This window comes from Pelodiscus sinensis, unplaced genomic scaffold (genome assembly GCF_049634645.1).
Source record: "Pelodiscus sinensis isolate JC-2024 unplaced genomic scaffold, ASM4963464v1 ctg57, whole genome shotgun sequence".
Lineage (NCBI taxonomy): Eukaryota > Metazoa > Chordata > Testudines > Trionychidae > Pelodiscus > Pelodiscus sinensis.
Window position 1 is genome coordinate 496,315 of NW_027465880.1, and position 15,982 is coordinate 512,296.

General features: G+C 50.2%; 1 protein-coding gene across 2 annotated transcripts in view; it reads left to right on the forward strand.

The window, feature by feature from the left end:
* LOC102454325 (lysine-specific demethylase 2B-like) overlaps positions 1–15,982 on the forward strand; it is a 149,408-nt gene that overhangs the window by 22,202 nt on the left and 111,224 nt on the right. For both annotated transcript variants that reach the window (XM_075915989.1, XM_075915990.1), the window contains exon 2: positions 4,114–4,338. In XM_075915989.1, coding sequence (XP_075772104.1) covers positions 4,114–4,338 — 225 coding nt within the window. The remainder of the gene's footprint in view (positions 1–4,113; positions 4,339–15,982) is intronic.

Here is a 15,982-nt window from a genome sequence, read left to right on the forward strand (position 1 = left end):
GAAATGCAGAAGGTAGACAAATCTCAAAAGTAATCAAGTAAATGGAATTTGCAAAGTTTTTCGTTAGATCTGCAACATGGTCAGTAATGCAAGAAGAAATTGGGGAGGGTGGTTAAATATGGGACCATATGTTGCTCAGTTAACTTTTATGATCCTGTAGAAGTCATTGATGTAGTTCTTTTTAAATCAAGAAGAGAATTTGGCCTCTGTCACTCTCCCTGGAATGTGGAAGCATATGGCTGGCTTTTTACATCCAGATGCCGAAAAGTGGATAAGTGAATATGTTGCAATTTCACAAAGAATCTATTAAGTTAAACATTTCTCAGTACGGGCACTCCTGACTTACAAACATCCAACTTGCAAACATCCTGCAGCCTCGGGGAGCAGGCAAGAGGCACAGGTGGTGGCAAGCAGCCCAACTGGTGGCCAGAGGACTCTGAGGGTACGTCTACACTGCAACGCCGTTATTTCAAATTGCATATCTTATTTCGAGTTACAGGTGCAGTTTAGACGCACCTTGAGGAGTTTACAGGTATGCCAGAATAGTGCGCCCGTTATTTCAAAATGTATTTTGAAATAACGGTTGTGTTTAAAGAGGCAGAATAGCTGTTTTGGGATACTTCCAGTATCCCAAAATAGCGCCACTGCCTAAGTGTAGCCTGAAGGAGCAGGGGGTAATGGCAGTCAGTGACTGGAGAGAAGCAGTGCGTTGAAGGGGAAACCGCTGTTTCTCTCCAGCCACTGGCTGCATGGCTGCCCTCTGCTCCTCTGGGACCCTCTGGCCTGTACTCGTACTGCTCACTGCCTCCTGGTGAATGGGGGCTGGGTGGAGGGACTGGACGCAGGAGCTGGACAGGGGAGCGGGATGTGTGCCTGGGGGATGCACAGAAGTCCCCTTCAGAATCTCCACTTACCTCCTCTTCCTCCTAGAAAACTATTTCTACTTTTTTTTTATCGCAAATATACAGTATTTCAGCTACATTCTGCATTAAATAGTCTTTTGTGGGCTGGCCTGGGAACCTAACTGCCATTTACAACATTGTTTCTATGGGAAAATGTGTTCTGAGTTCCACACAACCCACTTACAGATGAACTTTTGGAACACAACCCATTCATAAATTGGAGACTTCCTGTACTTCTCAAGCTTCTGGAAAGCTAGAAAAAGTGTGCTTTGTACAGCCTTTCCAGTCATCTCTGGTGAGAAAGTCGATTGCCCTTAAGGTAGAATTCTAGTGTTTTATTTCTGAATATCTGTTTTGTGATGGTGTAAGAGGGATTGTTGGAAAGTATTATCTGGTGCCCAGGGCATATCTCCTACTTTATCACTTGACATGAATTCAAATTCCTCTTCCCTACCATGATTTCAAAGTTTATAGTGTACCACCTAGCCTCTAAGGGTACATCTACACTACGGGATTAGGTTGAATTAACATACACAACTTCAGCTACATTAATTGTGTAGCGGAAGTCAAAGTAGCTTAACTCGACTTTTGGTGCTGTCTACACAGCAGGAAGTTGAAAGAAGAACACTCTTCCTTCAACTTCCCTTACACCTCGTGGAAGCTAAGGATGTTAAGGACTAGTCAACTAGTTGACTATCCAATAAGCAAATGCTTATTGGATAGTCAGTCGACGAGTCGATTTCCCCTATCAGATAGAGGCAGCAAAGGTGGGGGAAGAAGAGATAGTTCAAAGCGGCAGTGCCGCATAGCTGAGCCAGAGAGCCAGGGATCAGCTGTGCGGCGCTGCTGCTTTGAAACCCCAAGGCGGCATTTCAAAGGGGCAGTGCCACACAGCTGATCCCTGGCTCAGCTGTGCGGCGGCTGCCTCTTTGAAACGCCGCCTCGGCATTTCAAAGGGGCAGAGCCGTGGAGCCCGGGATCAGCTGGGGATTCCCCAGCTGACTCCGGGCTCCACGCAGCATGCAGTGCAGCATGGAGCCTGGAGTCAGTGGGGGACTCTGACTCGTGTACAATTCAAAGCAGGCACCTGCGTGCAGCCCGGAGTCAGCGGGACTTTCTGCTGGCCCCGGGCTGCACGCTGAGTTTCACATTTCAAAGGAGGAATGTGGAAGTGCCTATTGATTAGTCGAATAGTCAATTAACCACAATTTAACATCCTTAGTGGAAGCAGGACTACTGGTATCGACCGGAGTGCCCCTCTCTCTTGGAATTAGCTGTCTTCACTAGACCCACTAATTCAAACCCTGGAAGATGAACAGCAGCAACTTCGATCTTCTCTATAGTGTAGACGTACCCTAATTTACCTTCACCTCCTCCCTAAATACCTCCTTTTCAGATGGAGCAAAATAGGACAGCTGGCATTATCTGAACATAGCGCTGAAGAGTTCCCGGGCCCCAGGCCTAAACCAGCTGACACAGATTCCCTCTGTAGCCTTGGGCCCAGTACTGCTATGCGCTGCATATGGATATGTTCATGTTGACTTCCATGGGGCTCTATCCATGCAGAGCTCATTACAGGACAGCAGTCTTAATCTCTGCTTCAGTTTCCCAATTTGTGTAAAACAGGGGCGGGAAATAATTTTTGGTGGGGGGCCACTTCAAGATTTTGGAAAGTGGTGTTGAAGCAAAAAAACCGCTCCTCTGTGTTTAGGCAGCTAACAAACAGCTTTATTCATTAATAAAGCACAGCATGAGCCAAACGTGGTCCCAGCAAAGCCGGGCCCAGTGAGGCTGCTAATACAATCAATCCTAGTATCTTTATACCCTTAGCCAAACAGTCTGACATCAGGGCATCCAATTACAGAAATCCTCAATTAAATTTGGAAAAACAAAGCCTTATCAACAAGATGGCGGACAGGTACGAGGGAGTACATCTCCTGTCCCAACCAGCCCAATTAACACATACCAATAGCCCATCCTGTAGGCCTCTTCTCACGGGGTGACAGAAAGTTCACTGTGGTCTACGTGCTTGAGAGAAAAGCTGAAATGGTTTCTGATATACAAGATGGCTTCTAGCTAAATATGAAATGGTTTCTGCAGCTTCTACAGTGGTCAAGGGCTGCACTTTTCTGTGCGGGGTCTAGGATGGAGGTTGGGTACAGAAGGGCGCATGGGGTAAGGGTCTGAGGTGCAGGAGAGGGTGTGAGGTCTGAGAGGCAGTTTGGCCAAAGGAGGGGGTTGTGACCTGGGTCAGAGGATAGGGGTGCAGGGTCAGGGAGGGGGTACGGGTGCAGGAGAGGATTCTGGCCTGGGAGAGGGGCATTAGGAGGGGTTGCAAAGTCTGAGAGGGAGCTGTGACCTGGGAGAAGGGGAAAAGGGGGTGCAGACTGCAGAGGGTGTAGGTGGTGACATGGGGCAGGGGAATGGGGTGCAGGGTCTGGGCGGGTGTTTGGGTGCAGGAGAGGATTCTGGCCTGGGGGAGGGGTGTAGGAGGGGGTACAGGGTCTGGAAGGGAGTAGTGACCTGGGACAGGGGGGTGCAGAGGGTTTGGATGGTGACCTGGGGAGGGAGTTGGGGTGTAGGAGGGGCTGGGGTGCCAGAGGCAGGCTCTGGCTGGGAGGTGCTTAAGCCAGCAGCCCTGCTGCACCCCCAAAGCAGGCTGGGCTCCCTGCCTGCTGCAGCCCCAAATAACTTAAAATTGCAAACTGCAAACTGCACGTGGCTCTCAGCTCCACGACGGAGAAGAGATTGCTCTCATACTCCAGGCCAATTTCTCAGATCTTTTTGGCTGGTTGTTTCCAGCCAATAGGAGCTGAGAGATTGGCTGGGGTCAGTTCCTGTTGGCCAGTTGTTTCTGGCCACCAGGAGCTGATGATTGGGCTGGGGGCGGGGAGATTGGACAAAGCTTTCCCCTCCCTGCAGAGCAGAGAGACACGTGGACTGAGCTTTAAACCGCGCAGCTACGTGCCTGAGGGTCCCGGCCAGGTGGTCCATGGGCCGGATCCAGTGGCTTGGATCCGGCCCCTCAGCTGTATTTTGCCCAGCCCTGGTGTAAAATGTGCTATTCTCTGTATATCTAATGCACTTGTCATCTTTGGATCTAGGAGACCATGACATCAATACAATAATTCTTTTCCCAAGTAAAAGGAGATTCTGTAGTTTAAGTAATAAATATAATGAGAGATTCATCCTGTGTCTCTCGTATTTCTAGAACAGAGCAGTTGGGCGACCCAAAGGGAAACTGGGCACTGCTTCTGCAGTGAAGCTAGCTGCTAATCGGACAACTGCAGGAGCACGTCGGAGAAGGACGCGATGCCGCAAGTGCGAGGCTTGCCTACGTACAGAGTGCAGCGAGTGTCACTTCTGCAAAGACATGAAGAAGTTTGGTGGGCCTGGAAGGATGAAGCAGTCCTGCATTATGAGGCAGTGCATTGCGGTAAGTGTCCACTTGTAGCCACAGCTCTCTTGAGGCAACTTGTCAAGCTTTGTTCTGGTGGCTTGTGTCAGAATGTACCCACCCATTTTTCAGAGATCCTACTAGAGATGACTAGATGTGGGGCTATTGAACTCACTCCTCAAAAGTTCATCTCTCCTATTTTAAAAGCATTGGCAAAGGAAGTTAAACACTGAGGATATCTCAAATGGGAGCCATTCTCAAACCTTTCCTCCCCCGCCTTATTTAAAAATGTAATTTTGGGCGTTCAGTAGATTTTGGGGGGAGCAGTATGAGAAGAGAATTATTAAAAATGTGCCAGAACTCGCAACTTAAATATGAAGCTCTTTGAATTTCAGGATAGAGGAAAATTCAAGTCTGATTCAGAGCAAAAGCTGTGTGGGGGCCTCAGGGCTGTTCCGCATACTGGCACTGAGAGTGCAGAAGGTGGGGGCCCACAAAGAACTTAAATACCGTGGCCTCTAGGTTCTGCTTACAAAATCAAAACAAAACCAAAAAAAGTCTCACATACACTGGCTCTGAGAAATAAAACAGCTGCTACCACCAAGTGAAACAAACCCCTTTCTTCTTTAACCCAGGAAGAAAGCACTTGGACTTCCTTCCCCAGGGGTACCCCAAGCTCCTCTGCCACAAGAGACCTTGAAAAAACAGAGACACAAACAAGCTTCAGTCTCTGGTACCTGACATCTTAGTCTGAGGCCTGCAGATACACACAGACAGACCTTCCAGAACACAAGAATCAAATCATCACCTTAAAAAAGTTACTTTTATTAACAAATCAAAAGATATACTTGAGAAAGCAGACTTGGTTGCTAGATGGAGTGTAACTAAGGAGAACAAATTAACAGAGAAAATCTCTGGGAACAACTCTTAGACGGTAACTGGGGGTATGTCTACACTACCCTGCTAGTTCGAACTAGCGGGGGTAATGTAGTCATCCGCAATTGCAAATGAAGCCCGAGATTTGAATTTCCCGGGCTTCATTTGCATGAAGCCGGCCGGCGCCATTTTTAAATGCCGGCTAGTTCGAACCCCGTGCCGCACGGCTACACGCAGCATGGACTAGCTAGTTCGGATTAGGCTTCTTAATCCGAACTAGCTACTCCGTGCTGCGTGTAGCCGCGTGGCACGGGGTTTGAACTAGCCGGCATTTAAAAATGGCGCCGGCCGGCTTCATGCAAATGAAGCCCGGGAAATTCAAATCCCGGGCTTCATTTGCAACTGCGGATGACTACATTACCCCCGCTAGTTCGAACTAGCGGGGTAGTGTAGACATACCCTGGGGAGGGGAGACATGGATTCACACAGAGCAGTTCAAACCAAACCACAAAAACAAAGAAAAATAGCCCGATTGCGACTGGATACACTTTTCACCTTTATTTACTCACGATCCCCTGTAGGTTCAGTTCACTTCCATGCCCCAAATCCCTTGGCGGCATGGTAGTCCTGCCTGGGTTTAAATCATTCTGTGTGTCTCAACTCCAGGTTTAACTCTCCCACGCAAAGAAAGCAGGCAAGGTATCTATATCCAATTCAAATTTCAGCACTCTAGCCCCATTGGTTCTTCTGGCCCCCTGCCAACACCCTTGGCTAGCTACCTGAGTTTAACCCCTTAGTCACCGGGTGCTGGCCAGTACTCTTCCTATCCATCACAGGGGACAAAGAGAAGAGAGAGCTGTCTTCTGCTTTGGATCTTGCCAGAATCCATGAGAACAATTAACCTTACCACCTGCGCTAAAGAAGGTGGAAATTTTGAGAGATTTTAACCGGCCATTTTGGCAATGTTGAACCTGAATCTCAAGCTAAACTAGACCCAGATTTGAATTTGCTCCCTCTTCAGCTGTTCCTTTCACACTGAGGTGCTATGTTGTTGCAGGGGGATACACCATGGATCCACTCTGACGGAAGGAAAATCCAGGTTTTCACTGCAATTTTAGTTGGGGTTAGCTGTATTTGTAATCTTGAGAGTTTCCTCTGATGGATTCAAAGTCTGTATCTGTGCTGGGGTCAAACAGTGCCAGCTATTATTACTATTTGCTTTTTTTTTTTAAGGGAAGATACATTGTCTGCTGGTAATATTAATTCTTCTGTACTGGCTTCCATCTGATCTTAGTTTAGTCTCCCAGCACACCTAGGAGTTAAGTACATTTTTAAACTTTTTTCTTTTCCATTTAAGGAAACTGAGGTACAGAAAAATTGTGCTTTGGCCAGGGTCTCACAGCAAGTAAGGCAACCCTGCAAAGAACTCAGATCTCCTGGGCCAGATTTTCAGAACAGTTCAGTACTTAGCAGCTCCCATTACTCTCTGTAGGAGCTGTTGGGTGCTGAACTGTTCTGAAAATCTGGACTTCTAACTCCCTGTGCTAGGCCATACTTCCTCTTTAGAACACAGGACTTAGAGTCAGGAACATGCCCAGAAGAAGTGAATCCATCAGACTTGACCAAGGTGGACCTCAGTTTTCTGATCTGTAAATTGGAGGGAATACCTACCTCTCTGTAAAGTACTTTTGCAACGCTAACACGCTTTGCATCTGAGTACGTTAGATTATTATTCAGTCAGTTGTGACATGAATTTATTGACCAGTTTGAATGGAGAAATTTTTTAGAATCATGCTAGTTAAATCTTACTCCCCCTTCTTGTTGAGGGTCTACAGTGGGCCTATAACATGATTTCACTGTCCTCATTGGTCAGGGGAACTGCTAACAGCAACCAATTTCAATCATGGTGTACAGTCCTGATCCCTATGAAGGACGCACTGCTCTGTCAGCCAGTAGTTGCTTGAGGGATCCTCCTCCATTTCTTCTGAGTAGTCCTAAACAAAGCATGGCCACTCCTGCTTTGAGGGGGAAACAATGCTAAAAAACTATGTTGCCTGTCTCAGCACAGTTCAGGTGTGTGTTCAGAATGATCACAAAGCTTCATGGAATTAGATTCTGTTCTGGGCATCTGTCACGGGGCAGACTCACCACGATGGTGCCTCCAGCCAGTAACCCTGGGCATTAGCTTGTCGACTCACTGGACGCCTCCCTCTAGCTGGTGTCTCCCTGTGTTCTCGCTTCCCTCTGTAGTCCAGATCCGTGTCATTCTAGGACCACGCTGTCCTCTTCAGGATACTGCCCTCCAGCAGGGCCCACTCCAGTGTCTCTGAGCCCCTTTCTAGGGGTAGGTGTTTATCCAGCTTTGCACTCCAGGGTCCTCCCCTCCCCAGGGCATCCTCTTCTTCTCCCAAGGAACACCCAGTTCCCCTGTACCCACCTTGCCCCAGTGACCCACTGCCATTCTTCATCTAGCCCCTGCCTCCGGGGGCAGACTGCAGTCTGGAATGGCCACTCATCACTGGCAAGGGGGTGTGGACCTGCTGCCTTTGCCTGCCCTGGCTGCTTCAGGCCCTGCAGCCTGGGAGCTTGTTTGGCCAGAGCTTCCCCAGCTCTGCCTTCCTTCCCCAGTGTGACAGACCGGGCCGTGTCTGGGCACAGCTGAAGGCGTCCGCTCAGGGCGAATTGCTCGAATCCAGGGCTCCTTACAGCCCCTGACTGGCGACCTCTCCACACAGGCCACAAACCAGTCCCACAGAGCACTTCAGCTGCCTGCCTGAAGCCTCCCGAGCAAAACCCCTCCGACACCCCAGCAATATCCGTGCCCCAGATGGCCCCGGGCCTCATACACAGGTGGGGGGTCCTAGCACCCAATCCCACCTACCCCGAACAAGTTCTGTCCGGTTCCAAGAAACCAGCCACAGATCCCTGGTCAATTTACCCTCTGGATCTTACCCACAAATCACGCTGGGCCAATCCTTTAGAATCTATATCTAAAGGTTTATTATTACAAGAAAGAAAAGCATGAGAGTGAGGTTATTAAAGTACAGTACGTTACATGCACCGAATCTCCCAGTTCTCGATGCAGGCTCTAGCAGAGATGTTGCAGCTGCTGGTTTAAAAGTTCTTATTGCACATCCTACGATCAGGATGGGTTCACAGGTCTTCCGGGCTCTTCAATCCCTGCAGTGCTGCCTCTGGGATGAAGTGCTGAGCTGAGAACAAAATGGCATCGACCACATGGCCTCTTTTATTCCCTTCCTGGCCTCTTCTTGTATGCAGCAAGTCACCTGGTCAGAGGCCAATCTCTATGTTTCCTGCTGGCTGCCCTCAGGTGACAAATCCCATTCTTTGGGTGTGTCCATAGCCTATTGAGAGTCATTGTTCCACAGGGCTTTGCTACTCAGCCTGTCCATAGCCATGCTTAACCACATTCAGAGAAATATTCAGCTTCCACACAGATTACAGATTCCTACCTACACACACAGACATTATACACTCACATAAATAGCATACACAGGATCAGCAAACAATAAGCTCCCATTCAATACCCCACATGGCTCCCTTTTATACCAATTTCTGGGGCCAACACCCCCACCTAGGGGTGCAGCAGCGATCTGGCTGCTTCCCTCCAATTCAGCAATGTGACACCCAGCCCTGCTCTATCTCCAGGAAGCCTCCAGCTTCCCTGGCAGTCAGGTCCCTCCTGCTCTCTCTCCAGAGCATCAGTCAGTTCTCCCTCTCCCGCCAGCAGTCCTTCTTTATATAGCCCCCAGCTGGGCCCTCATTAGCCAGAACTGCCTCAACTGGGGCTTCGCTCTCAGCCCTCACTCAGGGATGGGGTTTGCCCTTAAAGGGCCAGTGCAGGGCAAACACCCTGTCTCAGCATCTTTTCGTACATTCTGTTGGGAAATATTTCTTCTTAGATTAATTCAGTTTCAGCCACTTTATTTCAGAGAGTTATAGTCTGATCATAGGGTCAGGAGTCAAGATTCCCTACTCCCTGCTTGGACATGGACTCTGGGGCTTTGTCTGCTCTGGGGAAATTACCATTGGTGTTGGTACCAGTGGGAATTTTATTTCACTACAGCCAAGAAGACCTGTTAAATTATCTGTTTGCAGTTTTAAATGGTTCAGTGTGAACCATTGTACTTTATAACAGTGCTTCGTGTCCCCCCCTAGCCATCATGCCTTATATACACTAGGGATGTCAACGTGTAGATGACTGCCTGGGCTTATCGGTTAATCATGTCGACTACACACATCTCCCCCTTGCTGCAGCAGCAGCGGGGGGCAGTGCCCATGGGGAGCCAGCTTAGATCCACCCCTCTGATAGGCAGCAGTGTGGAAGGTGAGGGGGGCAGGCAGGAACATATACACATGAGGAGCCAGCTTTTAAGCCACCTCTCCGTGTATGCTGGCTCTGTAGACCCGCCCCCCCCCCCCCCGCCGCTACCTCCTACAGAGGCAGCAGGGGCGGGGAGCAGGGAAGGTTGCCACGAAGCAGTGTCTGTGCACAGTGGGCCTGGGCTCCCCATGGACAGGGGCTGCTGCTCCCTCTCTATAAGGGGCAGCAGCATGGGGCAGCAGGCGGGAGCTGGTCTGCGCGGGGAGCTGGTTTTTAAGGAGAGTCAGAAGTGCAGAGTGGCAGGGTGGTCCCCAGGAGTAGGACCAGGAGTACACTGGCTGCTGGCTCCACTTCCAGAGTATGTCTACACTGGCTCGTTAATTCAAGCTAGGTAGGCAAATCAGGCAACCGGAGTTGCAAATGAAGCCTGGGATTTAAATATCCCGGGCTTTATTTGTATGTTCCCGTCCAGCCGCCATTTTCAAATCTCCCTTAGTTCAAACGAACTGCCCATGGCTACACGTGGCAGTCAGAAGTTAATCCGAACTAAGTCCTTACTTCGGATTAACTGTTACTCCTCGTGGAATGAGGTGTAACAGTTAATCCGAACTACGGATTTAGTTCGGATTAACTTCTGACTGCTGCGTGTAGCTGCGGGCAGTCAGTTCGAACTAAGGAGATTTAAAAATGGCGCCCACCCGGGAACATGCAAATGAAGCCCGGGATATTTAAATCCCAGGCTTCATTTGCAACTCCGGTTGCTTCATTTGCAAGTTCAAATGCCTACATTAGCCACCCTAGTTCGAACTAGGGGGCTAGTGTAGACATACCCGGAGTGCCCTGAGTGCCCGAAGTCAGGACACCACAGCACTCGACCACATGGAGCCAGAGCTGCCCCTGGGCACACCGGTGCATCTCGTGGGGTCGGTGCCATCAGCCCAGTTGCACTTGCTGCAGGCTGCCATCCGGGGGGGTCCATCGGGGGGCTGTCAGGATCCAGGAGGCCCTGAGGGAGGGCGTCCACCCCGAGAAGCCCTCAGAGCCTCCCCGGTCCTCCCCACCGGGGGCTCGTGCCCCATTCCTCCCTCACGTCCTTCCACTTACCCCTCCCTAGCCCCCTTCCTGATGTCAAATAAAAGACACGTATGTTCAAAAATAGAAACTGGGTTTATTGAACAAAACTCGGGGGGGGGATGAACCTCTGGGGAGACTGGGAAAAGGAGGTGGGAGAGGGGAAGAGAGAGGGTGGGAGAGGGGAGGGGCAAACCTGGGAGGAGGGAGCTGGAAGGGGGAAGCAAGGGGAAGAAGGGGGAGGGGAAGCTCAGGGCTCAGGGTCTCTCCAGACCAACTTGACTTTCATGCAAACCTGCTCCTGGGTTCGCATGTGGCCTTTGGTGGCCAGGCTAGAGGCTATCCTGCCATAGACGGCCGTGTTCCTCCATCTAGTGCGGAGATCATGGACATTGGGGGCATCCCCCCCAAACCTGAAAAAGGTCCATGATCTCCACTCTGGACCAGGAAGGCACCCGCCTTCTCCAGCCCCTGTCAGGCTCCTGGGAGCTGGCAGACGGCTCCTGAGGAGCGGTGGAGGGCTGGCTGCCAGTGGTTTGCTGGCTCATGTTTTGGTGCCACTGGGTCAGGGGCTCCGGTGGCCACTGTTGGCTCTGGGCTGGCAGGCTTGAAGCTGGCACAGGCCCTGTGGCCAGGGTCTACCCCTTTAATGGCTCCGGGGCTGGGGGAGAGGAGAGTAAGTTTTCCTGGTTGTGCCCAGAGTGGCCACCAGGGCTCCCTGGGAAGGGCTGGAGGCCCCCTATTTCGAATTAAGCGTCTACACAGCACTTTATTCGAAATAGCTATTTCTAATTTGGTGTTACTCCTCGTAGAATGAGGTTTACCAAATTCGAAATAAGGGCGCCACTATTTCAAATTTATTTCGAAATAGCGGTTTGCCTGTGTTGATGCTATTAAAGTTAATTCAAAATAACTGCTGTTATTTTGAATTAACTTTGTAGTGTAGACATACCCTTAGTTAGTTAATATCTTTCTTCTTCCTGTTTAAAAACAAAAACCACCTCCATTTCAACATGCTGGGCTCTCCCGCATTCCTCTTGCGAAGAAGCTATCCCTGTGTCTGATGGCCACTCTCAGTGTGTCAGATGTTTGGGGGAGTCCCATGTCCCCCCAAAATGCGCTCGCTGTCAAAAATTAAAAGCATGGACTCAGAAAGACAGGGAGCTACGTCTGAAGCTGTCACTGCTCCAGGACTCCCTCAGACCTGCATCTGACCCTGGACAAAACTCTGCAGAGTCTCGGCAAAAAACCTCCAAGTCCAGGAAAAGACCTGCTTCCCGTGCTTTCCCAGGCAGAGGGAAGAAGCACAGATTGTCAGTTTCTTCAGCGTCAGCCACTCCACGGCTGAGCACTTTTGACTCTGCAGACACCTCCGGTAGGACTGTGAGTCAGCAGCCACTTTACAAGGTGCTGAGGCAAAGGGCTTTCAGCTGCCTGCCTCTCTGAATGCACCCCCGGTCCACACAGTGACCCCAGTGCTCGCAGCAGCCTATTCAAACAACAGAAGCGGCACTTCCCTTTGATCCTGCAGCTCCGCTTGAGCCTTTGAAGCCGTGGAGAATGCCTGCCTGCTCAGCAGGGCATCAACAAACTGCTCTGACTCACAGGGCACCTGCACTCTCCTCAGCTTCTACGGTGCCATTGCCTGCTCACCTCAGCACGGCACCGCAGTCCCTCTCTGCACCAGGACACACGCTGCAGCGTGGCTCTGCTCAGCACCAGTGCCATAGTGCACCTGGTCTCATGGTCTTCCCCTCTCCAGGGTCTCCCCTTCTGCAGGGGGATTTTTCACCAGAGCCACAAGCACAACACTGCCAGTCTCCTGCGACCCCTCCCCACCTTTCCAGTGGGGAGGAAGATGACTTGGAGAACAAAGACCTTTCTCCACCCTATTACCCACCTGACTATAGGGACCCACGCAGGCAAAATACACCTGCCACACAATACCTGTGGTATGCCCACCCCTGGATGGCACCACCTATACCATTTCCTGGCTACCTGCCATATTGGGGTAACTGGGAACACTACAGAGCACGACATACTAATTGTCCTGCTACACGGAGGCAAGTCCACAACCCTCCCCCGCCAACCCTTCAAGTAGAGGAGGACTACAGTGCTGAATCTCTACGGGACATACAAACGGAAATCATGAGGGATGATTCACCTATGGCCACTGGGGCATCCCCTTCACCCCAACAAGCCAAACTGCCCACCACCTCCACATCTACGGATGAACTCTCCCACTTTCAGGACCTCTTTAAGATAGTGGTGGACAACCTCAATATTGCTTTGGGGGAAGTCTCAGATAACCAACATGAGCTCACATATATTGCAAGCCACTGCTACCTCCAAAATAGCACTCCCCATTAATGCAGCCATCCTGCAGCCTGCGCAAACTATATGGCAGACCCCTGCCCCCATCGCACCCACAAGCAAGTGCATGGATGGGAAGTACTTTGTTCCCTTTAAGGACACTGAATTCCTCTACATACACCCAACTCTCTAGTAATGGAAGCAGCTAACCAGAAGAACAAGCAACACCAACAGTTCAAGACCACTTTATCCATCAAAGATAATAGAAGGATGGAGGCATTTGGACGGAAAGTATACTCCTCCTCCACCTTGCAATTCAGGGTGGCCAATTACATGGCGCTATTAGTGAAATACGACCACAGAAACTACTCAAAAATGCAAACTTTTATTGATAACATGCCTCCATTCAGAGGTGCAACGTCTTATCCACCTCGGAGCCATAGAGCCAGTGCCTACTCAGCATGGGGGGAAAGGGTTTTATTCAAGTTATTTCTTGACAGAAAAGAAAAATGGGGGATGGCGACCCATTCTAGACCTCCAGGGTTTGAGCAAATATGTACAAAAACAAAAATTCAAGATGGTCACTCTTTCTACTATAATCCCAGCACTGGCGCAGGGTTTTCAGCTCTCAACCTCCAAGACGTGTATTTTCATGTTACTATCCACCTGGCACATAGACTCTTCCTCAGATTTACACTTGAGAATGACCGCTATCAATACACTGCCCTTCCCTTTGGTCTTTCCACAGCACTACAAGGGTATGTGTACACTACCACCCTAGTTCGAACTACCTAGTGAAACGAGGAGTAACGGTAGTTCGGAGTAGGAAGCCTAGTCCAAACTACCTAGTCCGTGCCCCGTGTAGCCGCGCGGCACGTAGTCCGCACTAGCGGACATTTAAAAATGGCGGTGCCCGGAAAGATGCAAATGAAGCCCGGGAAATTCAAATCCTGGGCTTCATTTGCAACTCCGGTTGCCTACATTACCACCCTAGTTCGAACTAGGGTGGTAGTGTAGACATACCCCAAGTGTTTTCAAAGCTACTGGCAGTGGTAACAGCATATTTAAGGAAGCAGGACCTGATAATCTTCCCATATCTGGACGATTGTCTGTTGACGTCTCCAACCCATTCTCACGCTCCTCGTGCAACATCAGTGACAATGCAGTGCTTCCAAAAGTTGGGCCTACAGATAAACAGAGACAAGTCAAAATTAACTCCTACCCAACAAATCCACTTCATAGGTGCCTTTCTCGACTCCACTACTGGTCAAGCCTCACCGCCACAGGAAAGATTCAGAGCAATCTGCAGTCTCATACACACCATTCGCATCAGCCCACAGGTCACAACTCGCGTGTGCCTCCAGCTACTGGGACACATGGCAGCCTCCACCTTTGTCGTCCCGAATGCCCGCCTGCACATGAGATGCCTTCAAACCTGCCTAGCTTCGGTATACAAACCAAAATGGCACAAGCTCCTCAAGTATCTCATGATGCCGTCTACAGTCTAAGACTCCCTACTGTGGTGGACCATCCCAGTGCACATCTGCAAAGGGGTTCCATTCCAACAAGAACCCCCCACAATCACCATCACAACAGATGCATCCCTCACAGGATGGGGAGCACACATAGGAGAAACCACAACGCAGGGACTATGGTCCACTTCCAAAACCACCCTCCATATCATCCTCCCCGAGCTCAGAGCTATACGCTACACCTCTCTCCACTTCCTCCCTGTCATCAGAGGCCACAATATAAGGATCATGACAGTCAATGTAGCATGCATGGTCTATGTGAACAGGCAGGGCGGAGCTCGTTCCCACTCCCCCTGCACGGAGGCCATCAAACTCTGGAATTGGTGCCTCAAACACAACATCACCATATCCACCACATACCTACCTGGAATCTAGAACACCACTGCGCACAAACTCAGTCGTTGCTTCCCCATACAACACAAGTGGGAGTTGGACAATTACATTCTACACACCATTTTCCAATGCTGGGGGTTTCCCCAACTCAACCTATTTGCAACAGCCCAGAACAAAAAAATGCCCAGAGTTCTGTTCCAGAGCAGGCCTGGGATCCCACTCCAGGGGGCATGCCTTTTTGCTCACATGGACCAACTTGCTTTTTACACCTTCCCACCCATACCCATACTCAACAGGGTAATACAGAAGATCAAAACAGACAATTCACATGTCATCTTAATAGCACCGGTGTGGCCCAGGCAACCATGGTATCCCTTCCTGATGGGAATGTCGACCAATTTCCCCATTGCCCCCCCACTCCAGTCCAATCTCCTGTCTCAACGCAACAGCCAGATTCTTCACCCCAACATAGACCGTCTCCACCTCAGAGCCTGGCTACTCGATGGTTCTCTCATGAAGAGCTGGTGTGCTCAGAACCAGTACGCACAGTCCTCCTACACAGCAGGACTCTAACCATACACACAACCTACTTCCAAAAATGGAAGAGGTATGCTGCTTGGTGCACGCAAAACCATACGTCCCCAACCTCTGCATCTCTTCACTCAATCCTTGATTATTTACTGGAACTTAAATCCACAGGCCTCTCTACTAACTGCATCAAGGTCCATCTTGCTGCCATCACCACATTCCAACATAAGGTAGATAATGCCACCGTATTAGCACATCCAATCACCAAAAGATTTATGAAGGGCATCCAGGCATTATACCCCAATATCAGACCACCAACACATTCCTGGGATCTACATCTTGTCCTTGATACATGTAACAAGTTCGGTCCTGAGCGCAAGCACCCCTTGGTGGCTGAAGGGGGTCTTGCAATATTTAACCCGCTTGTCTGCGGGCGAGTCAAAGTCCAGTCCGTGGCCAAGGTTCAGGCCTCCTCTTTTACCCCCTCGCTTGGGTGTGGTTTGCAAGGGGTTGGGGGGGACCCAGGCCCGCCCACTCCTCTGGGTCCCAGCCCAGAGACCCTATATGTAGCAGATACCTGCTGAGTTTCAAAATCCGTAGGTATGGTTGTGTCCCTGGGCCACTTCCCCGGGATGCTACTTCATCCAGCCCTTCTCTAGGGCCTTGCTGCAGAGTTCCCCTTGTC